Source organism: Aythya ferina, assembly GCF_964211825.1.
Source record: "Aythya ferina genome assembly, contig: HAP1_SCAFFOLD_95, whole genome shotgun sequence".
Taxonomy (NCBI): Eukaryota; Metazoa; Chordata; class Aves; order Anseriformes; family Anatidae; genus Aythya; species Aythya ferina.
Genome location: NW_028181423.1, coordinates 480,857 through 505,000, shown reverse-complemented (window position 1 = coordinate 505,000; position 24,144 = coordinate 480,857). Strand labels below are relative to the sequence as shown.

The following is a 24,144-nucleotide window of genomic DNA, read 5'->3' as shown; positions in this document are numbered from 1 at the left end:
CTGTTGCCATCCCTGTGAGTGGCAAGCCCATCCCCTAGCTCCAGCACGAGAGAGGGGAGAGGGCAAGCGAGAGGGGCAAGGGCTGAGGAGCGTGGCTGAAGCTGGAGCAGGTGCCTGCAGAGGTCTCTGTGCCTGCCTGGGTGCTGCGGGGGCCGTCGAGGAGAAGCCCGAGGTCGGTCACGGGTAGCTGGAGCCTGGCACTGTCGGCGGGGCGCTGGGCATGCTGCTGGGGCTGCTGGAGGTGGGCTGCGGCTGCACACAGGCCAGCTGGCACGCTGGCCCCAGCGCCTTGGCCCTGGCCCCCAGCGGCTGCAAAGTCTCGCTGGGGGTCTTTGTCCCCGGCTGCTGGCGCTGCAGCGTCCTGGCCCCGCTGGCCTGGGGACAGAGCCTGTCCTGGGGCCGCACGGCACGGGGCTCCCCACTCGGAGTCTCCGGCAGCAGCCGCGCTCTGCGGGGAGGTGGCGCCGCTGCTCCTTGCCCCCCTGCAGCCCCCGGGCTTCGCGCTCTCTTGCTGGGTGCCGTGGTGCTGTTGATCGCCAGCTGCTGCGCGCTGCTGCCTGCTTCCCTGCTGCTGCCAGCCACCGTGCTGCTGCCAGCCGTCTTCCCCTGGCACGGTCTCTTGCGGCCTTGGCCAGCCTGGCCCAGCAGCGTCTTCCTCTCCTTGCCGGGGGGGTTCTCTGTCGTCGGCCTCCTGTGCTGGCAGCTCTGCGCTGTCCCGGGGGTGCTGCTGGGCGCAGGGCGCTTGGCCCCCCGCTTGGTGCCGGTGGACGCAGGGGCAGGCGGGGGACTCTTGAGGGGACCCAGGGGGCGTTTGGGCAGGGGTCTCCTATGGTCACTGCGGCCCTTGGGGTTGGGGCGTTTCTTGGGGGAACTCAGGGGGGATTTGGGCTGGGGTCTACGAAGGGCACTGCGGCCCTTGGGGTTGGGGCGTTTCTTGGGGGAACTCGGGGGGGATTTGGGCTGGGGTCTACTAAGGGCACTGCGGCCCTTGGGGTTGGGGCGTTTCTTGGGAGAACTCGGGGGGGATTTGGGCTGGGGTCTACTAAGGGCACTGGGGACCTTGGGGTTGGGGCGGGTCTTGAGGGAACGCTGGGGGGGTTGGGGCAGGGGTCTACTAAGGGCACTGAGGAGCTGGGTGTCAGGGAGGCTCCTGGGGGGACTCAGGGGTGGACTGGGTAGGGGGCTCCTAAGCGCACTGGGCAGGGGACTGGCTGCAGGGCTGAGCGGGGGGCTCACTGCTGGCACGACGGGGGACTGCAGCGACAGCCCACCCTCAAGCTTCTCGGGGCGCAGCCCAGGGGTTGAGGGGACCTCACCGAGGGCTCCTGTGGCTTCCAGTCCCTGCGTGCTCGGCTCCTCGATGTCCTCGCAGAGGTCGGGCAGCTGCGAGAGGAAGCGGCTGAGGGCAGGACTGCTGGGCAAATCGGGGAAGGCGTCCTGGGGCTCCACGGCATCGAGCCAGCTGAGCAGCTCCTCCATGCCGGGGATGGGGATGTCCAGGTCGGCCAGGAGCTCGTCCTGCATGTGCTGCAGCTGCTGGCTGTCCCCTGCCAGCTCTGGAAAGGCCTCGGCAAAGGCATCAGGGCCCAGCTCGGGCAGCTGCGGGGGCTCCTCAGGCACCTGCGGGGCTGTCGCCGCTGAGGACGAAGCAAGAAAATCCCCCAAGACGGGCGATGTCAGCTTTCCCATGGCCCCTGGGTGTGGGGCGCCCAGCGGCCGGCTGTGCCAGCCCCAAACTCACCGTCAGGCGTCGCCGTCTGGGTGCTGGCGGTCCTTGGAGCCTGGGCAGGCTTGGGGGCAGTGGGGCCGGGCAGCGGGGGCCCCTGGTCCTCGCTGAGCCCCACGGCGTGCAAGCAGGGCTCCGGCAGCTGCCCCCGGCTGCTGCTCAGGGTGCGGGGCGTGGGGAGCGCCTGCCCCCGCAGCGGAGGCCCCGGGACGAGGGGTGGCGGGGGGTTGCGCTGGGCGGGGGCCTGCAACAGGCAGGTGCCTGCGGGGTGCAGGAGCTCCCCATGGAGCACGGCCCTGGGCCCCAGCCCCAGCGCATGGTGGGGTACCAGTGTCCCCGTCACCATGGGCTGTCCCCACTGATGGACACAGGGGGCACAGGGAGGAGCGGTGTGGGGGAGCTGCCCCCCGGCGGGGAGCTGCACCAGCTGCAGCTGGTGCCCCATGGTTGGGAGCTGCACCAGCTGCAGGTTTTGCTCCACAGCGGGGAGCTGCACCAGCTGCAGGTTTTGCCCCACAGCGGGGAGCTGCACCAGCTGCAGCTGGTGCCCCACGGCGGGGAGCTGCCCCACAGCAGGGAGCTGCCCCCCGGCGGGGAGCTGCCCAAGCTGCAGGTGGTGCCCCTGGGCTGGGAGGTGCCCCCCAGGTGGCAGCTGCACCCCGGCGGGGAGCTGCAGCACCTGCCCCTGGACCCCCGGCACCACGTGCCAGACGGTGGCCTGGGGCAGCGCGGAGGGGAGGGTGGGTACCTGCGGGGGCTGCAAGGGCAGCGCCGTCGCTCCGGGGAGGGAGGGCAGCAGCCAGGCAGCCACCGTTGGCGGCACGGCTGGGACGACGAAGGGGGAGTTTTGCGTCTGCGCAAGCCGCGGAAGCCGTCTGGGGAAACCCTCTGTGGGAAAAAGGGAGCTGGGCTGAGCTCTGGGGCGCTGGGCTCGCCAGCAGGGCCGCAGCCCCGGGAGGAGCGGGAGCCGGCTGCTGGACCTGCCATGGTGGCTGGAGAGTGGGGCGGTTGCTTGGGGAACCCGGGCAACGGGGGTTCCGTCCCAACGGCTCACCAGCCCCTCGCCGACATCTTGGGGAGGACTGCAGGCTTTGGACCCAAGCAGGCTGCCCAGCGCAAGACTTGGCCATGTTCATTAGAACATTACTAGCCTCTAAGCCTCATGGCATCACCTTCCATCTTGACTGCTAAACCTCCTTGCTCCCTACTATCTTCTTTGCCAAGATACAGCTGTCCACATTTACTTTTCCTACTTGGCTGGACTGAATTTAAGAAGGGAGCTTGCAACTCTTCCTCTTGTTTGCCACTTCATCATCAAACCAAATGAAAATAGAGCTTAGGGAAATGGTTTAGTGGGGACTGTTAGCGTTAGGTCAGAGGTTGGACTCGATGACCTTGAGGTCTCCTCCAACCTAGAAAATTCTGTGATTCTGTGAAAACCATTTGCCTTTAACCTCTTTATTTCAGGCCTTCTTTCCTAGTGGCCATTCAAAACTGGGAAAAAAATAGTCTACCAAGTGGGGTTTTTTTTTGATTTGATAATAAATCTGCAGACTGTTAAGTCATCAAGCACTTCAAGACTGTTTGAAATAATCTCGAGATTAATATAAAAGGAATTCCTCACACACGCTGCGGCCGCTTACCTTTAGTATAGTCGTTGGATGCGATGGAGCAGTATTTCTTGCTTTCGCCTGCACTGGAAGTCTTCCCTTCCTTGTAAGGTTGTTTACTGCTCTCACTTCTGCATTACTGACATGAAGAGCCATCTGGAGGATGGCATTCTTCCTTCTTCTCCCGCGTTATCTTCTGGAAACGAGGATCCAAGTGTTCCAAGGAGCCTTTTGCTTTCCTGGTGTTTCTCCTTTTTCTTCTTTTTCTTCTCCTTTTTCTTCTTTTTCTTACGCTTGCGATTGGCATTGTCAAAGCGGAGCGCACAGAAACACAAATCATGAAGTCTGAAAGAAACATGCAAGTTAAAAAGGGAAAAAAAGATGTGGCACTTGTTGCCTATATGAAACTTGATTTATTTTACCACAGGTGATGATTTGCAGCATGTCAGCTATTTTGTGGTGCTTTGTGCACACGCAACTTACTTTAGATGCAGCAAACTTAAGTCGTCAGATTGAAGGACCATAGGTCCTGGTTTGTACACAGATCATTAACAACGGCTAGCTCTGGAATATGTGCAAGCAGAAAAAATCTTTTAACCTAATCTGGAATGGTGTACGGATGTGATTCGAACTATGTGGTCCAAAGCTAGTGCTCTGACACAATTCAGCAAGAGCTTTCCTGTCTTCACTGATCAACCTAACAACATGATCCCCAGCCAGCTGGTGCTATCTAAAGAACTTAGAAACTACCAGAAAAAAAAAAAAAAAAAAAAAAAAAAAAAAAGGAAGACATGAGAAGCACCCAGAAAAGAATTAGGATAAAAAATGCGGAGTATGCTGGAATCCTTGCTTACTTGGAATCCTTCTCTCCATCTTTATCCTTAGACTTCTGTTTCTTCCAGAACTTGTGATATTTTTGCATTTTTTTCACCACCTAAAAGCTCCTTTTCTATCTTTCTGTCTTTCCTTTCTATTTCACTTTCACTACCTTCTGCACGGGTATATTTTCTTTTTCTGTTTCCTTCTGTTTCATTTTTCTGGCGACAGTTCTCCAAATGAGCTGACACAGGTGGAAGCGCATGTCTTTCACGAGAATGTCTTCTGGAATGTTGCTGAGGTACCGAGCAACGATGCAAGTCTGCTCGGGGTGTGCTAAAGCGACGTACATCTTCCTCTCTCAAGAGGGAACCGTGAGGCCATCCGCTTTTGTAATGATAATGCTTATGTGACCTGCTGTAGTAAGTTGCAGTCCATCTGTCAAAGGCTGAATCGCCGTGAGAGAACTTTCTCTCTCTACTGTCTCCTGTCGCATGAGGTGAATAGTAATCCTTGTAATAGCCACATCTTTCCCATCTCCGTGCTTCGTCTCGATAGTATCTTTCTCTGCTCCAACTTCTTTCCCCTTTGGATCGGTAGTACCTATTGCTACCTTGTTCTGATCTTCCTCCGCTGCCAGATCTGTACTTTGAATATTTGACTGCTCTTCTGCCATTCTCAGGGCTGTTTCTTTCACGAGGGAAAGATCTGTACCTGCTTCCCTCCCAGTACTCCTGCTTGTGACTCTTTTGCTCAACAAATTCCACGCTCTGAGAACACCTCCTCTTGCTGGAAGGACCTGCTTTTTGACTCTCCTTCTCTTCACTAGGAGCATGTTCCCTCTTGCTTCGGTAATGCTCTTTCTCAGTGGTTTTAGTCTTGTCCTTTGTATCTTGGCGTCTATCTGCAATAGCTAAGGAAGAAAGATTGTTAGAGCTACATTCAGTGTCAGACTTGAGAGAGGAAGTTTGCCGCAATTTCTCACCAGGCTCACAAGACTCTTTGCCGGACAAAACATTTTCTTTTGAAATGAGGTCACGTTCTTTTGATCTTCTTGCTTTCTCCTTGTCTCCACGGTCATCACATTGGTACTGGGCGAGGTATTCATCATTCCCAGGAGATTTCGGAGGTTCCGCAACACTGCATAAAATAAAAACCCATTTCTCACTTCTGCTGAAGGACGTGAATATTAAGAGTAAAACCTTCCAACGTCAAACAAACAAACAAAAACCTCCGGACTACAGGAACGCTCGCAAAGATATGCCATTTAGAAACCTCTCCTGTGATTAGGACACCTTCTTCAGCTCCCAGAGAAAGTGCCTTTTCCCCTCTTGCTTCTGAAGCCATTGCACTAAAAAAGCAAACGCATCTGTCTCCTTCCACCTGCTGCTCTGAGAAAAAAGGCATAGGGGCGAGCGGGGAACAGCCAGTGTTTCTCCAGACAGTGGAGAAAAATGGAAAAACATTCTATAAAGGAACACAAGTTCTCCTTGAGGCACCAACCTGCATCAGAGTGATATGCTCAGTGCTGATCATTAGTTCTGTTCGTGACACTGGACACACAGTATGGAATTGTACTAATTTAAATCCTTCCATTAAATACTATTAGTAGACAGATAAAACTGTAACGAACTTCCATAAAGTCTTGTCTTAATCAGACTGTGCTCATTTTACCTCATTTCCTCTGACAAACTGTTCAGCTGGCTGGCTGTGAAGGACTCTGTGATGACTTCTCGATTGACTGAAGGCATAGCTCCAGGCATCTGCAATTAAAACGCACAAGTCAGCAGACAAAAAAATACTATTTGTAGTAGTACTGAGGACTAGTCTTGTCAGAATTTCTCCATTAAATGGTAAGCAAGACCGCTGTGAGTTGTATGCATTATCTACACTTCAAAGATAACCCCAACTCACCCCCCAAAATCTACTTTAGGAAACTTACGAATTTTTATCTCAGCTGAGCTTAAGTTGACAAGTTCTAATGTAAGCTCAGGTCTGCAAATTCTAAGGGGATAATACCACAAAGTCTTATGATCACGTGTGTGCTGTGTTTTCTCAGTATTTCACCTGAATTAGGAACACAATAAACACTCCCGAATACATCGTAGGTGAGAAATTCTCGATGGAGCAAATCTATGTTTCAAGCAATCCATTTGTTTTAGAAAAGAACATCTCAGAAGGTTTAACAGGTTCTACTCGGCAAGTGGAATCATCAAGTTTCAGTCCGTTTTCTTTAGATTCATTAACTAACCTAATAGCACCATTTAGTGAATCTGTTTTTGGCAGCTCATGCTGGGATCTTCCTTTGTCAGCATTCTGACAGGAAGAATTGGAATGCTGCAATGTACGGACTACCTTTCACACCAAAATTCCATTAGAGGACATTGCATTGCATTTCAAATTCCTTTGAAATAAGCCCTTTGACTCCTCCTCAGATTTTCCTGAAGATTCTGCACCATAAGGGACTGTGTTATCAGAGCTGAGTTTAGGATTTTCATTCACTGTTGGCTCCACAAAAATTTCATCAGAAACTTTTTTGTTTGTTTGCATTTGCTTCATTTGCATTACCAAATTTGTAATTGTGGATGAAGGAACAGCCTGGTAGAGATCTTCATCCTCCACAGCACTGCTAAGAAAGTCAGGCTGTGACACAGTCTGACGAGCAGGCAATTTATTGTGAATACTGATGGTGATCTTCTGTTTTCTTGACGTATCAGTAATTGAAGGCCTGGTAATTGCCTGGTTTTGAACACAGGCCATTGGTGGTGCTGAAGATGGCCTTTTTAGGGTGACACCAGTGGTCTTTGCGTCCTCTTTTATGGATCCATTTCCATTTAAACGGCTTGAATTCTGTATTTAAAAAGAAGAAATTGCAAGATGGATTAACGCAAACACTGCATGTAACATTTTGAAACACAAAACTCTCCTACTGAGTGTTTCTACAAATGGTCTTAACACCTAAAAAGAAAAACACACTGCCCGTTAAGGATAAATGCAAGTCCAATAAGCGTATTCAATTCCTGCTTTTGGTTTACTGCAGATTGGTATCAAATTAACATCATCTTTGAAAAACAGCCAAGCAACTTAACATTACCTGCTGCTATTCCCAAATATATTTATTTTCCCCTTTAAACATACCCTGAAAAGCCTGAAGTAATCGTTCTGGTGCTCAGGAATAAGACATTTAGTTTTCCCTGTCTTAGCTAAAGTGACGAGGATAGGAAAAACAAGTCCTCTTTTAAATGATTTGAGGATTAGTACACTCTGCTTAAATAGTCAAAGAGCGTAGCTCTCTGTGCTTTAGAAAGCTGTCTTGGAGGTATAAAGTAATGGAGTCGCATGGCTGCACAATTTAGCAGTAACCACTGTTTGAATGACTCTGGCTGTAGCATGAGGGCTGTGAAGAAAGCTGCAGCGTGGGAAGGAAAACAAAACTAAGATGCCGAAAACCAAACAAAAAACCCCACACCAAACCCCAAACCCACTAGCAGTTTGGTGCCGTTATCTGCCCTCCCGCTTCCCTGAATTACCTTAATCATATGAGGAAGAAGTCGTGGTCCCAGAAATCCAGCCTGCTTACTATTAGCCCCCTGCTGACCAGGAGGGAATGAACAGGGATAAGATGGTGCTGGCAAGTAAAACGCACGTTCTCCAAGTGTCAAATCATAGCGCCTTCAGAAAAGAGCAGTGATCGTAGTTTAGTTTTTCTTTCAGCCTACTCTTGGATTAAATCCCATCCTATCATTTTAGAGGAACAGCTCATACGATATGGAAGCCTTCTCTACAGAAGGCTTCGCCATGACTACAGACTGAAAAGTAGAGAACAGTCTTCCTACTAAGACTATCACTTGCACAGCAATAATTCATTCTTACACCACAGATGGCCTTCATTTCTCTCCTTCTCTAAATTAGCCAGCTACAGATAACACATAGATAGCAATTTACATGAGTGCTGCAGTTTAAGGCCGAGCAACAAAAGATAATAAACGACACAGAGAATTTCAGGTTAGACAGAACTGAATTAGACAAATAATAATCTTCTCCCGGGATAGCAAGAAAAACACTTGCAAAACAGAAAAATATCAATAACAGGAAAGTAAATCTCTTCTGAACACATTTTAAGATTTGTTATTACCTGATATAAAAAAGTATGTAAGCTTGCTGACCAAGAACTCTTTTAATGTCAGTATGCACTACTTTAGCATCATTCATCTGATACCAAAGTCCATTACCAGCCTGCAAATAAAGACAACGATTTCTTTAGGTGAATTGCACGTTTTCCAATTGAAATCACGGATAGGAACAAAATACACACATGTCAAATAAAAATATAATGAAATCTTTTTCCCTAGAAACAGTAGCTGCTAGTCATGCTTTAATTGGTTTGCCAGCACAACCTTTACCCTGTTAGAAATGCTGTTGACTTCTACCTTTACATAGCATATATAGTGTCCTGAGTGACAGCTGACACCGTGATGTACCAGCACCGCGTATAAGGCATAGAGCAGTGGTTCTCCCATTGACTGCGACATGTAGGCTCTCAGGTCCAAATACTCCGGATATTTCACCTCCTAAAGAGACATCAAGAAGATAGAAAAATTATCCCAGAGTACTTCGTGGACTAGCCAGAGAAAAACACTTCCAAAAAACACAGACTAGAATTGATTTCTAGAATATATTTCTCGAATATATTTCTTGATTCACTACAAATAAGTCTTCCCATAAACAACGGTTAACACTAGAAGTTGCAGAGAACTGTTTCCTGATGAATCAGCCTTCTCAGAGGAAAGCATATGCTTCTTGTCAAGCGGGAACTTTATTGATATTAAGAGAAAGAATAAGCCATAGTCGTTAGTCTACAATTATTGTCTGAAAATATTAACAACTTTCAGCTTTGGGGGATGTCCCATTACACAATGATATAGTTGCATTACAGTGGTAAATATACCTTGTTGATCTTTCCACCTGTGAAATCTGCAAATCTTTTCAGTGATATTGTGAGAACCTTGGAAGAACGGTGTATGGTAAATCTCTTGGACGCAGGAACCATCTTTTTACACCTTAAAACCAAGCAGAGATAAGTGTTTGAAGGCATCTTCTTTTTTCGCCCCCAAAACAAACTCCTTTTAATGTCTCACGCATGCCTATGCTATTTGAATGATATTTACTTGCATAATAGGTTGGTCTTTTTTCTTTTCATAAACCCATGCACTGCGTGTCAGGTTTGTTAATACAGAGAAGAAGGTCAATTTTCCCAACAACTCAGAGCATAGCGGGAACAGGAATCTCTCACAAAAGGGTATGACCAGGTTGGATGGCAAGGTACCATTTCTTGGTCTACAAAAGTGGCTATTTGAACTCCAATCCTGGATACATTCTTTCAGCTTTCAAGGGAAATACAAATACTGAAAGCGGAACGAGAGAGCCTTGGTCCCCAGGGCTAGAAATTGCAAATAATCTCCAACATAGGTCGACTATCAACATCAAAAATACAACAGAAGCACATGGTCATTCTACAGGAGGGAGACATTTAACAGTAGGAAGTCTTCATGTACTGAGCTTGTCTGGAAAGACACTGAACCCATCTGCCATCCTTTGAAACAAAATAGTTCAGTTTGACACATTGCCCGCTCCAAGGTAGGACCTACGGTGTAAGCAGTGAAAATTAGCCACTAGCCCAGAGAACAACGGAAACTGGGCAGTTTACATCAAGAAAAGTACTGTCGAGAGCTAATAAATAGAAAGAACAAAAGTAGCTCTTTTTGAATTCTGATGGCAAAATACAAGCCAGAGAATTGCAAACCCATAGGGAATGCCTATGAACAAGACTTCCCCCCTCCAAGGAAACAAAAATCCAAGTCTTTTATAAACTTCCACAAAACTTGTAAGTAGATCCAAAGTTTAGAGGTAGTCCAACAGAGTCATGCAACATAGAAAACTGACATCTAGGATTAAGACCTAATTCGTCAAAATCTTACTCGCTACATTTATAGCAATTCTCTCCATCCAGCTCTTCAGGTTTCACAAAGAGTTCCAGAGCTCTGCTAACAGACGAAACCGCCTAGAGCAGCGAGAAAGAAGAGCGTAAAGTCACCGTAATTCAAAATTCCAGAGACATACTAGTAGTTTATAAGAGAATCTTACTAACATACTCAAGCGATCTACTAGGAGCACTGTGAAGAAGGAGGCAGAAAGAGCATGCTCAGCATTGACCTCACCTGGAAGGCATTTGACTTTGGAACAAATACTTTTCCAGTAGCCTAGACAGCATCTACAGTGTGCTTTGTCATCAATACTGGGGACAAATTCATCAGTCTAACAATTAGATGTATATTGAGGTAGAACAACAAAGAAGTAGGACAGCATTATAATTTTTGCAGAAAGAGAATTCTTTCCCCTTAAACCCAATGCAAATGTGGAGACTATTTACATGGGTTCCACGGAAGGACAAAGTCCAATCCACTTCCTTAGCACCACCAAGCTCTTACGTTTTAACATTATATGTGGTTTGGTTTTTTAAGTTAAACAAGTTTAATTTAGAAAGTTATGCATGTACTTAAACATCATGAATTATATTTAGAAAACATCTTACCTTTATATCCAAAGTGATATCAAGAAATGCCTCATACGTATCCGAAACTGCTTTGCAATTCAAGCACTTCACTGGAAACAAAATATAAATGCTTAACATTATGTGAAGGAGACTAACTGTCCAAATTCAAGTTGTTGACAGATACTACTTTAGACAAACTACAGACTGCTTTACTACTGACAAAAGACACAGATCAGTTCTAAGGACAGGAATATTTTTTCAAGTACCTCTTGATCTTAGAAATCCTCCAAATATTTGATGAATGATGGTGGTAGCTTGAGAAGATCTGTCCAATCTGGAAATAAATTATAATCAGACCTCAGAAGATTTAAGGCACAGAATTAACTCTTCAAAGAGTTTGATGAAAACCAAGGATGATGTAGACTTGCGTTGCTGATAGTAAATAAGGCACTAAAAGGTGCTAGAGATCATTTCTGAGAGTAAATAAAGGACTAGAAGGTGCTAGAGAATGTATGAAAGTGAACTTGTTTATGCTTACTCGGTGCTTCCGTTCAAGCACGCTTCCTGCATAGCATCAACAGTATAGCGCAAGAACTCGTGTGCGTCTTCTTGACTGCCAAAACGGAAATGTTGTCCTATTCCTAAATAAGAAGATGATAGTATTGACCTCATTTAAAAATGAAATCATTCTTGTATTTCTAAAATCTCTCTTCATTGGAGTGTTAAAACCACTTAGACACATCAAATAATTATTTGAAGATTACAAGCTATCGAAAAGAAACACATCTGAAGCCACTTACGACTGAGATTACTGATAACATGCGTAGGCTCGATGGCATCAACAGTGCAACGCAGGGCCTGGTTAATGTGAGTCTCCATCGTGCACATCATGCAAAAATCTTGTTCACGACCTGAAGAGTGAAAGAACAAAGCATCCCAGTCCAGCAAAATATCCATACCTACGAACATCTGAGTACAATTTAAGCTATAGATACCATATCCACTCTCCTTGCTACATTCTCTTCTCCCAAGATGCCAATGTCCCAACAGTCTTGTAACATTTCATTTCACACAACTTGACAGAAGAAAAATATCCACTAAGCCTGTATTCAAATGCATTTTGTGATGAGAAATCTAAAAGACTACTGCAAAGTCGCAGTTGTAAAGGCTGACAGGAATGTGAACTCCACAGGCTGCAAAATGTATTACTCTCTAAAATTATTACTAAATGCATTACTGTCCAATGCACTTCATTATTCCCATGAAGCAATAAATGATCCTTTAATAAATAAACAAACAAACAAACAAACAAATAACTAAATAAATAAACCATGGTGCATTAATTGCACTCCATATGCTATTCGGAGCCCACTGCTAATACAGTGCTCAAAGCCAGCTGCTACAGGTAAAATCAGGCAAATAAGCTTATCTCACAGAATCACTGCTGTTCTTTCACCTTCAGAGCTATCCAACAGATTCAAAATACTGTTAGAAAGTACTCACATGACTGGCTGTGCTCAAGAGAAAGCATGTAATTGGCAAGTGGGGGTGTGTAGGTCAAACACTGTAGAGTAGCATTAAGAAAACATGTGTTGCCAAGATTGTACAGGCCAACTCCAACACTTTGTGTTTCTCGCCAATCCATACAAATCTTCTCAGGTGGAAAAAGAATGCTCTGTGGCGGAGCAATTCCATCATTAACGACTGCAAGAAAGTTAAATTTAAAAAGAGATCTTGTTTGTTTGTTTCGAAGAAAGGTATTTAAAAAAATACTATTCTGCAGGAGCACCTAGAGGAGCTAGCTACAATCCAAACCAGAAAAACTTATTGCAGACAGCTTTAATACCACCAAATTCAAATTGGCTGGTCAACACAATGTTTTGGGGAAAAAAAAAAAACAAAAAACAAAAAACAAACAACTTTAGTCAACCATTTTAATTCTTCTAAGGCAAGGCTAACTGCCATTCTGTTTGTAGCACCTAATGCCAAGTTCCTCTCCATCTATAATCTTTAACCTGATTAACTCAACTACTGTTTTTTTCCTTATTATAACTTAAACCACAAACTTAGACTTGAAATTATACGGTAAAAACGTAAAAACTAGGAACTAGGAATGACGGTACCCCTACAGATACCAGATTTTTTCCTGAGCAATGTTATCCTTCAAAAAACCTGTGAAAAATGGAAGCTGTGAATAGCAACAATCAAACACTTTTCTCTGCAAAACAGAAAAGACATGGAGGAATCTGTGCATTACAAAAAGCTCCCCGTATTTCTCTGTTGACTGTAAATATATCAAAATTAATTTCTGTAACATCAGTCACTTCAGTTGCCTTAGGGGATTCGCTTTTGAAGTCTTTGTTCACAGTAGTCCCCTTCTCTATCAGTGCAACAAGTAAGAACTGCATTTTCTACTTTTGCTTTGAAGAAAATGGAGGCAGGATAAAACACACACTTACTTAGATCTCTTGGGGCAAAAGCCTTAGAATTTTCAGATGATCTACAGTAAATAGCACCTCCACGTCCTTGGGCCACAGAGACTTGGCTTGAATCTTCTGCAGGCACTATCCGGCCCCAGTTGGCGGTGCGTGACATCACTATTTTAGGACTTGGTTTCTTGGATTTGCCAGACCGCCTTGAAGAGGGCTTTTTAGGCTTTGAAGATTTGGGCTTCTTAGCTACGGTCATTGTTCACATCTGCAACAGAGACAGAAGTTCTGGCTGACGTAAGAATATCAAGAAGCATTCCAAGAAGAAAAGAGTAACAGAAGTCCTGTCACTTAATCTCAAAGAAACAGCCTTAAGAACTAAATCGCTGGTATGAATGATTTAAAAAGAATCCCCAAACTAAACACACAAAGTGAAAATTTCCATCTAAACTCTATCAGTATTACTTTTCGCTTCTGCAGAACTAGTGGCTGATGCCATTTCTTTCCCTTCCGTAGGATTTTAATCCATTACAACTCTGGAGTCTTTTTAATATAAAAATGTAGAAGACATTCTCTGAGGGGAATCAGTTATTTATTGATTTCCGGAGTTGCGCAATTATCTGTTAATTAGTACCTATGATCTAACAGATAATTGTTGCAATTATCTATTGCTGGCATTAGTAACGGAACACTATTACTTCACTGCCTGTGTTTTTCTGTTTCGTCTGCACAAAGGTACCCAGAACTCACTGCTACTTTTCTTCTGTCTTTCCAGGGCTCGCCCTCTACCTCACTGTCTACTGCACCAGTCATGAGGGGTTTGTTGTGATTCTATAATGAGCCTAGCTTTTAAATACACCTTTCATGGGCGTCACTTGGTGACGGCAAGTTAATTTGTGAGGGCTCCTCAGTCTACATCATGCGGTCGCTTTTTCCAGGTGAAAAAGCGGAGCTGTAAGTGGCAGTACACTAAAGCCCTGGCATGCTGAGATCCAAGAGGAGAGATGTTTGGCCCTCCTTTTCACTCCTGGGAACCATATACCTCAAAACCCACAGAGGATGGGCTATATCTCAGAGAAATCTTGGGAAAGGAGAGCATGAAGAGCATGTTTGCAAATTCATTTCTCCCTGGGCTTCTTCTGCTTCTCCAAGAAAGACGAGTTTGAATATAACTTTGGCAGCAGTACTTCTGGTGTTTTACTCCTACCACATTTAAAACTCCTATGAAAAACTGAAAAGTTAGACTAAAAAGCAGCTCTTTCCGTTCTACTTTGTAAAGTTGCATGCTTTCCTCATGCAAAATAACAGGGGAATGTAAGCTAGAAACGGAAATGCTGAATGTAAAACAAAACAAAACAAACCTCAGCCCTCCAGGACAAAAGCCAATAACTGCTACAAAGTCCTTTTTAAAATGCTGATTAGGTTTCAAGGTGATACCGCTTTAAATAAGCGTAATTGTGTGTCCATAGGCAGAAGCTGAATAATGACAGGATGAACTTCTATACTTCATGTTTTGTTACTGTCTTACTGTAGCACACAGGGACTTGTTACCTTTAGGGAAACCACTAACCTCATGGAGGGTTTAAAACATAAGCTAGTTTGTTATACCAAAATGACGGAGAGAACAAAGCATAAAGTGCTTTCAGATTTCTAGCACGCCTTGATTGCTGTCCATTAAACTTCAGACACGTTAAACAAAACACAGTAAATAAGAAAACTCCTAGTCCCACAGCTGGCAAATTGTGTGCAGAGGTTGTAATTAGAACTTTTTTGCCTTGACGTTTTACATTTAAAATTGATTTTAAATCCATTCTATACACACTTTCCATTCCTGAAAAAACAATACGCAAACCTGACAAATGCATTTACATGAGAAATGAAGTCGTCCTTGTCCGATTGGAAGACTAAGGTGACAGCTCCTGGGCTCAGGGATAAGCTCCGATCTTCACCAGTGACAGCTCCTTTTGTAGGATTGAAAGGGAAAATGTTTCAGCAACACTTTGGAAACATACTTAAGGGACAAGAAACAAAATCAAGACTGCAGTGAGAAGGAGAACAGAAAAACAATACTGGGGAAAATGAAAAGGGAAGGGAAGGGAAGGGAAGGGAAGGGAAGGGAAGGGAAGGGAAGGGAAGGGAAGGGAAGGGAAGGGAAGGGAAGGGAAGGGAAGGGAAGGGAAGGGAAGGGAAGGGAAGGGAAGGGAAGGGAAGGGAAGGGAAGGGAAGGGAAGGGAAGGGAAGGGAAGGGAAGGGAAGGGAAGGGAAGGGAAGGGAAGGGAAGGGAAGGGAAGGGAAGGGAAGAAGAAAAAAAGAAAAAAAGAAAAAAAAGAAAAAAGAAAAAAAAGAAAAAAGAAAAAAGAAAAAAAAAAGAAAAAAAGAAGAAAAGAAAAAAAGAAAAAAAAGAAAAAAAGGGAAGGGAAGGGAAGCAAAGCGAAGCGAAGACCTTGATCTTTATACTGACCAATGAGATAAGCCTTACACATTTTTAAGTTTATTTTTGACAACTGATTGAGGTGTTACCAGGTATTAAGTACGATTCAAGAGCAAATATTAACACTAGAAAGAAGAAATCTGATCCACCACCACTGTTTCAAAATACATCCATTTCTCATTTGGAGATGACGTCTCTCTGGCAAGATAGTAGAAAAACTGTAAATACCAATAGAGCTTCCTCTCCCGATGTTCCATATACATACCGATGCTGTTCCTACACCTACGCTCTGAGCATAAATTTATGTTGACATGAGTGACAAGAGAGGGTGTTACTCCTCTCTTTGTTTGCCTTGAGAGACACACCTCTTGTCCATTGAAAAGTAAATTCAAGATTCCAGATCAGTTAAGACAGTTGCTATCCCCCCATTCAGAGTTCTGCAGCAGCACTCTTCAGATGTGTTTAGCAGTCTCTTTAGAAAATGTTATCACTTAGGACCTGCTTCTCAGTAGGTCCACGTTTGGCCTCCGCTTAGCAGAGAGTCAATCCCAGCTTAAGCTTTCGTACAAGAGCCCCTTCACGAAACGGAGTTGAACCCTGACATAACTGAGTTGAACCTTTAACCTTGAAGCTTCCTTAAAGAAGAAAGCAGCACCCAGGCCAGGAAATAGAAATTAATCGTCACTTTACCCTGAAACGCAGTGGGCTATTCTGTGCTGGCAGGATTGCTGCCGGGCTGGCCGACGAGGCGGCGGGCAGCTCCCCGGGGCCACAGGGCCTGGCACAGGGAGCCGCCGGGGGTCTCCAAGGTCCGGGAACAGCGGCAACAGCGGCAACAGCAGGGACAGAGGGGACAGCAGCGACAGCAGCAGCCACCTCAGCCGGGGCCGTCTCCACAACCGCCACAACGGCCTCGGAACGCCGCCGAACTCGGAGCTCCAGCGTGACGCCTTTTGAACCTGGCCGCGCTGCTCATGGCTAAAACCAGAGCGTTTCCTCCGGCGTGTGTTTACTGTCGGTGCCGGATCGGCCCTCACCCCGAGCTCTCCCTGCCGGGAGGGCTTTGGGGTTGGGGTTTCCCTCCCGCCGCTGCCGCGGGCAGGCCCCGCGCGCAAGGGGTCCGCGCTGGGGAGCAGCATCTCACCCACGGCGAGAGACCGAGGGCACGACATGAAAAAGCCCCGACACGAAAAAGCCACGACATGTGTCCGAGGCGGCGGGGAGACGGCTCTGAGGGAGCTGCCACTTCGCCCCGCCGTCCTCCCCTCCCGGGCCGCCCCGCCGAGCCCCGTGCGCCTCAGGTGCTGCGCTGAGGGGGTGGCTGGCTACTGAGACAGCTGCCCAGGGCACTGCTCATGGCACCGAGCCTGACGGAGGTCAACAAGTGTTGAACAATGCTCTCAGACATCGGGTCTCACTTTGGGGTGGTCCTGTGTGGAGCCACCAGTTGGACTTGGTGATTATTGGGAGTCCTTTCCACCTTGGGATGTTCTCTGATTCTAGGTCAGCAATCCAGTAGCTGATGAGAAGTGTGGAGTCATTCAAAGGGAAGAGAGAGCACAACACTTCTCGTTTGCAGAAGCGGCTATTTGGTTACCAAACCGACGATTCCTTTGCTTCTAGAGCAACTAACAGCAGGGATCCGCTTTACAATGGAGGGAAAAGAGTCGTTGGCATGTCATGTGAAGTAACCTTCAAATCCCAGAGGATGATTTTGTTGGAACTTTATTCAGCTGAAAACACAGAAGCCTTGCTTTTGCTTGTGTTAGTTACAGCTCCAGTTTACTTTGGTTGGGAGGGAAGGCATTCCAGGCTAATGTGCTGTACCTGTTCCTTCAGCTCATTGTCCATAAATGGAGGAGCAAACGAAATCAGTTTTATCTCAGAATCACAGAATTTTCTAGGTTGGAAGAGACCTCAAGGTCATCGAGTCCAACCTCCAACCTAACGCTAACAGCCAATCTCCATTAAATGCAGCAGACAAAGCGGAGTAGAGGGCGATCTAGCACTTAATTTTTCCTGTAAGCAGGAAACCCAGAACTCAACAACACTTTTCAAATCTTGTCCTGCAGTAAATGACCAGCTGAGTGAAGCTTGCATTTAGAGGATGTGCTCCTCCAGTAGACGGAAATAGCTTTTCCTCTTCACAAGTGCAACTGAGTGGTGGACTGGCAGCTACGTGGTTAACTAGTTGTGCCAAAGGGGTTGTGTTGAATGCACAGAAAAATATGCAGGTCCCAACAGTAAAGGGTTGTCTGTAGGCATGACACTGAGTACAGATGTTGTCTGCAGGTTCGTGCAGAGTGCACCGCGCCAATAAGCACCCAGAGTCGGAATGCACACGAAGGTCTTTTAATTATAGAATTACTTATAGAACTCTGCAGAGTCAGGTACTTGGCCATCTTTCGCAAAGCAAGCACACCTCTGACTCGAATCGCCGTCATTTATACACAGGAAACTTGTGAAAACTCTCTCTTTGGCTCCTTTGGATTGGTTATTACAGCTCACCTAACTTATCTCCACTGAGCTTGTGCATTACAGAGGAATACCGGGGGGGAGGGGGAACAGGAGAGGGGGGACACACACCGAATCCCACATTAGCATAGATTAGCATTTTGACAGGTGTGATTTTTAATGTGCTAATGACCCTTAATGAGAAAAAGGTTACTAGAGGTCAGTCTGGAGCTGGTGTTCTCCTTCCTGTTTTTTCCCTTTTAGCCCTTCTCTTCCTTGCTTCTGCTAGCTCAAGGCTACCTGTCTCTCTCCTTCTTTATTTTCTCAGCTAAAAGACTGCACAAGCTACAGGACTCCCTATTTGCTTCAACATTTCCTTGGTTTTGTTTTTTTTTTTTTTTTTTCCCAGCTTTGGGACGACACAGGTGTGGTTTGATATTTGCCAGTATAGCTAAAACTCACGCCAGTCTGCTCACGCACAATAAGTAGTAAGATTTAAGGACTGGTTTCATCGGCTTCTTCCATACTAACATCCTTCTTATGTTTTAGATATGCTGTAGTTAAATCAACACTAAGTTACTACTTGTGGAGTAATCGCCTTAAGCGACTAGGCATCATAAGCACACCTCCATCCCAAAAGCTACCCGCCTCCAAGGTGCAACCACCCCTCACTGAGCACGCCCTCGGAATTTCTCACAGCCTGTACCTTTAAACGCAAGTGAGATCATTTCTACCAAGCACAACCAAGATATGCATGACTAGAGTCACTCAAGCTCCACCTTAAAGATAGAAAATAATATCAATTGCTTTAAGAGAAAGGGGATGTTAGGGAAGATACTATCAGGAAGGATTCCTTCTGACATCACTCGACAGGCTGAGCCTCTCACTCCCCCACCCCCACTCCATTGGGACGCCGTGGGGTAAGATCTGAACGCTTGCTTATACCAGGCGTCTCTGTGGAATCTTAGAAATCTCTAGAGTTTTGATGCTTTTTCATGTCTTAATACCTAGGCTGTGTACCTGTGCATTTCATGCATGCTAGCTTGCTTTTGCAGACAGTGAATTTATCACTGACAATCCAAAGAACCTGTGTACCTGTCGCCGTAAGAAATTGCACTTAATTGCATTCTTCCTAGCTGTGAGAGTTCTCCTCGAATGCGACTAGAGCGAGGCCGTACTGCGTTGTTGGTGAATCCGTGACCGTGATAGTTCAGCACCCTGAATCCGACGGGACCCATGACGGTCAATCGGCTACACCCCTTAACGCGACACTACTAGACGAAGAAGATGACAGGGCTTGCATGCACTGCATTAGGCTTTGCATGTGAAAACACCCCCAAATAATTTCACGTACATTTAACGTTTTTAAAGGGAAAAAAACAGGAAGGTGTAGTCTCTCTGTAAGCTACAGCCCTACATAGTTAAGGCATCAGCATTCATTCCTTTGCTTGATAGCAAAGTATGAACATACAGAAGAGTTAAATATTTTCTTTGCATTCTTAAAGGCGATTTTTCAGACTTGGGCTTCAGTTGTTGGAGTTGAAGAAATCAGTAGACATCCTTACTTTTACGTTAAGACCAAAATCTTTATCTAAGATTGTGTTATCTAACGCAACTAAACTCCCACCCCCACATGGTTTTTTTGTAACTTCGCAATGATCTTGCTGCAGTCCCACTCTGATGGTCTTTCAGTAACATGCAAACTGCCGTGGCAGATTCTGTTACAGTGCTTTTCTATTGACAGTGTGCATAACACTCAAGGTAAAGCCCCTCATTTCGCAGTGGGGACATAAAGTGTTTCTTTGGACCCTGCTGCTTCTGTTAGTACTCATTTTTTCACAAACTTCTTGAACCTGAGCCGTGCCTACTGAGCCAACGAATGCTTTGATGACACAGTATTTTGTCAAAGCAGTTTTGCTTCTTGGAGCTACAGAAGCAGCTCTGGCTACGTGATAGGGAATTGTGCTGCATTGGCAAAACCAGACTTAGCTACAGACTTACAACACTTGCTAACTCGATCTATTTCAAATCTCATTTTAACTTTAAAGGATAATCAGTTTTGTGGCTCCTGTCTTACTAATTTGCCTTGTTTTGCATGGAAGGGCAGCCTGTGAATGTTTTGCTTTATTGCATGCTTCAAAAAAAGGCTGAGGAAGAGACTGGAGGAACCTTTGCTATTCTATGGACTTTCCCCCGAGAGTGTGGAATTGCAGGCTACTTGGATGAATGTTCCAATGTGAGTAAGGGAGCAGACCTCAGCCAAAGGAGGTGGAATCCTTGCTTAATAGTAAGTATCAGTGTGGGGACATCTTTGCTTAACGGGAGCCGTTTAAACTCTTCATAGAAACAAAATAAGCTGGACATCTTATGTTTGGAAAGCAGTATGGTTACACAGCTGCTAACATAATGACTTGAGTCTACTGCTCTGCAACTTCAGGTTTTGTTTTCAAGCAGTGCATACATCAGTTTAAGCTTTGGACAAGGAGATTTGCAATGCAAATAGTGATAAACCAGAATCAGCGGCGCTGACGAGTGTAATGGTGAAATGCAGCAAATCAAGTATTCCTGCAGAAATGTGAGATTACAAAACTAGCAAGCCATGAAGCACTTTTGTTGTTGTTGTTGTTGTTTTTTAAATCAATTCTTATATGCTGAAATAGCACCTTCAAGAAAATCTGTTTATCTAGCCAGGTAACGGTGTCTCCCTGTAAACAGGAAGGAAATGCCAGGAGCAGCCATACCTCTTTGCTGTCAAACTAAAGAGCAAGTCGAGGCCAACATCATGCCATAGTGCAAAGGCTTGCTAAGAAAGATCATTCTAAGAGGTCTGCAAGAAAAGATGACTTACTTTGTCATAAGTTTGTCAAATAGAATGGACGAGTTAGTAGTCGAGTACCGCCTGTGTCCGACTCTACAGCTGCGGCGCAGCTCCAAGTCCCTGTTTTCTCCGTGGACTCGTCTCACAGTTTTTGCACCAGCTCTACTCCTCAGTGTTCTGGTGACTGAAACGCAGAAACAAAGGATTTTGAAACAGTGAAGATGGGATTCTCCTTATTTCACCGTTGCTCTTGTAAAATGGAAACAGACAAACAAAAAAGGCACCCTGAAGTGGATTGAGTTTTCTTTACATTTCAGATCAGAAGTTGGTGTCACAACCACTGCATTCCACTTCTTTATCGCTCTGCACGTTTAAACTGTCTACTTAAAACTGGGACCTGTAGGGAAATTTTTAAAGAGACTGAAAGCTAGTCAGACAAAAACAAACGTGCAACTTTTGTTCCATGCAGGAGGGAAATCTACTCCACTTATTTCTGTCTTGGAAAAGTGAGAACAATCAACACCTTTCTCTAAGGTGTTTTCACTCCATTCATGTCAAACTGTATCTAACAGTGCTCAAAACAAACACTAGGACATTGCAAGCCTCTTCCTAAGAGGTGTATGTTTGATTACTCTGTTTATGCATGCAGCACTTCCATTTCCTGCATTAGGATCTAACAGCTCAAGGAGGGAAGAATCGTTTCAAGAGAAACACCCAAACACCACATAAACTCGTGCTTTTTAGAAAAAAGCCTGCCCATTGTTTGCCATACAGCACCCTTTGGCACAGGTTGGTTGCTTGCACTGTCATTAAAAGAGCTAAGAGGACAAGGGGAAGGGAAGAGCTACACCACTGTGCTGCTAGGATCACAGCTAAGGTTTACTTTTGTGCTTGCCAACTATAAAACTAAGTTTGAACTTATCAAGTATCGATTTACTTTGCACAATTAGAACGGTTTGCTTTGTGCCTACCAAGCTGCAATTCACACTGCTCCCTCCCCAAGGAATTCATAAAATCTCCTATTTGCACCTACCTCTCTTCACAGAAAAGTCACTGAGGAGTGAATTCAGCTGACTACAGAAGGCTTTGGGGCCAAATGAAAGCCATGGAGTGACCAAGTGCCATCCTCTTCAGTAACCAGTGTAAATAGGTATCCCGGGGACTTACAGCCACTTACCTGTGTTATATTCTTTTTTTCGTTCCAATTTTGGCTTTCTCAACTGCCTACATTAAGAAAGAGGACAGGGCAGAGAAGGGAGAAAAGACTTGTTGTATTAGACCCATCAAGGATGGGAAATTTCACCATGTTTACAAGCCAGTGCTCCATGGTATACAAAGAGAAGCCTGTAGGCCTCACGCAGGATCCACATCCCAAGTCTGTTGTGTGCCATATACACGCGGTTCTGTATGTACCCACATTTCCTAGCTTGCTCATGTTGAATTCTCAAAATTATGAGCAATAGCACCCAAGTGGAAAAGATACATGTCCTGGTTTCAGTTAGGACAGCGTTAGTTCTCCTCCTAGTAGCGGGTAGGTTGCTATGTTTTGGCTGAGGATGTGTGAAAGGATGTTTAGAAGAGTGCTGATACCACCCCGATATTTCAATTGCTGCAGAGCAGTACTTACAACAAGCCAAGGACCTTTCGGTGTCTCACTGTCCTATTGGCGATCAGAATCGGCGCACAGCAACAGCTGCGAGGGGACAGACTCAGGATGGCCGACCCCAACTGGCCAAAGAATTCTATGCCTTATGGCAACACGCTGCACCATGGATAGGGCGGGGCAGCCGGGCTGCTAGGGGTTACACTGGGCACTGGTCAGCGGGTAGTGAGCAACTGCATTGTACATCACTTGTTTTGTACACATTACTAGTAGCAGTACTATCATCATCATCATCATCATTATTATTATTTTCCTGTCTTAATAAACTGTCTTTATCTCAACTCGCGGGCTTCACTGTCCCGTTTCTCTCCCCCATCCCAGAGAGGGAGGTGGGAGGGTTGCAGAAGGGCTGTGTGGTGTTTAGCTGCCGGCCGGGTTAAACCACAACAACACCTCAAAGGGGTTGGGGAAAAAAACAGGTTTTTTTTAGAAAAGCAGAAGACTTTCACTGAGAAGAGGGATTCTAGTTTTAAGGTACTGGTACGCCATCAGCATGCTCATAGGCCTCTGCTGATTTTAGCCGGAGGTTTATCAGGCCACAACTCACTGCACATGCTTTCTCTCTTGCTTTTCAATCTACAAATCGAACAGAGATTGAACATATAGAAATACAGTACCTTGAAAAGCGTCTTCTCTTGACATTTCCCCTCAGTATCGCCATACTTTCTTCAAAGCTGGAGACTGAACACCGCAGGATGCTTTTGCTCATTGATCTTCAACGGTGTCCGTTGAAACATTCATTACTGGGAGAAGAATAATCCTAGGGAAAGAAGGAAACAAGAATATATTTATGTGAACCACGTAGATTCAGATAAAGAAATTCTGCCTCACGCAAGTTTAATTGACCCTCCTGACTTGGTAGTGGGGCAACTAATGGCAGGCAGACACTGAAACGCTGCTGTGCTCAAGAAAAACCTGGAGAGAAAAAAAAAAAAAAAAAAAAAAAACTTTCAAAACTAAAGCTTCCTTTTCCCCACCGTTTTCTTGTGGATAACTTAAGCTTAATATCCTTGGCAAAAAGATATTGCAGCAAAACCTTTCACATAAACTTAGTGTTTCGTGAAAAACTACAACAACAAAACATTAAATTCAATTGGAATTTTTTTCAATAAATTCAATTGGAATTTAAATTCAAAACTTTAAATTCAGTTGAATTTAAATTAAAAAAAATAAACTAATTAATTTAAATTAAAAAAATTTAAATTCAATTGACTGTTCAGAGGAACAGTCAAGCTTGACATTATACATCCTAGAATTAAAATCTAGTTTGAGTTTTTCTCCCATCTCCAGACCTTGCTAAAGATGCTTATTAGGAGCTCTGTCAAAAAAAGTGAAAGGCTTGTTATATCAAAGCTTCGAACCCTTCTTACTGCCCTTGACCTTCTTCACATTGCTGCTCCTACAAGGGTGAGTACTATCATTTTTAGTACGGGAGGGAAGCTGTCATATCCTTGAGTGGGGGGTCGTTCTGTTTACAAAATGAAGTTCCAGTAAGAGTACATCAAATGAACCAACTTTCTTTGAACTTTAATTCATCGCTATATTGAATGAATGACCTCTGGATTTCTCTCTCCCATTTGGAAGTCAATTTGAAAACAAACTACCTCTGCCATAAAGAGCCAGGCATCAGAGACACCTGTTGCG

The 24,144-nt window shown here is 45.3% G+C and overlaps 1 protein-coding gene and 1 pseudogene across 2 annotated transcripts in view; both read right to left on the bottom strand.

Moving 5' to 3' along the window:
* The window catches only part of LOC311428572 (uncharacterized protein), a gene marked incomplete at both ends in the record, with an annotated part of 19,294 nt that extends 13,039 nt beyond the window's left edge, over positions 1 to 6,255 (bottom strand). The window contains 6 exon segments of the mRNA XM_084539958.1: positions 583 to 710; positions 1,317 to 1,637; positions 1,742 to 1,833; positions 4,191 to 4,261; positions 4,263 to 4,842; positions 6,242 to 6,255. Coding sequence (XP_084396084.1) covers positions 583 to 710; positions 1,317 to 1,637; positions 1,742 to 1,833; positions 4,191 to 4,261; positions 4,263 to 4,842; positions 6,242 to 6,255 — 1,206 coding nt within the window.
* A 30-nt stretch (positions 6,256 to 6,285) lies between these two features.
* LOC311428571 (ubiquitin carboxyl-terminal hydrolase 42-like) lies at positions 6,286 to 15,074 on the bottom strand (annotated as a pseudogene). The gene is made up of 13 exons: positions 15,004 to 15,074; positions 13,165 to 13,402; positions 12,209 to 12,409; positions 11,506 to 11,616; positions 11,244 to 11,346; positions 10,972 to 11,039; positions 10,745 to 10,815; positions 10,131 to 10,213; positions 9,101 to 9,212; positions 8,583 to 8,723; positions 8,288 to 8,388; positions 7,683 to 7,824; positions 6,286 to 7,002 (listed from the first exon to the last, which is right to left on the bottom strand). The product of its transcript is annotated as a ubiquitin carboxyl-terminal hydrolase 42-like (transcript).
* Between the last annotated feature and the right edge of the window lie 9,070 nt (positions 15,075 to 24,144).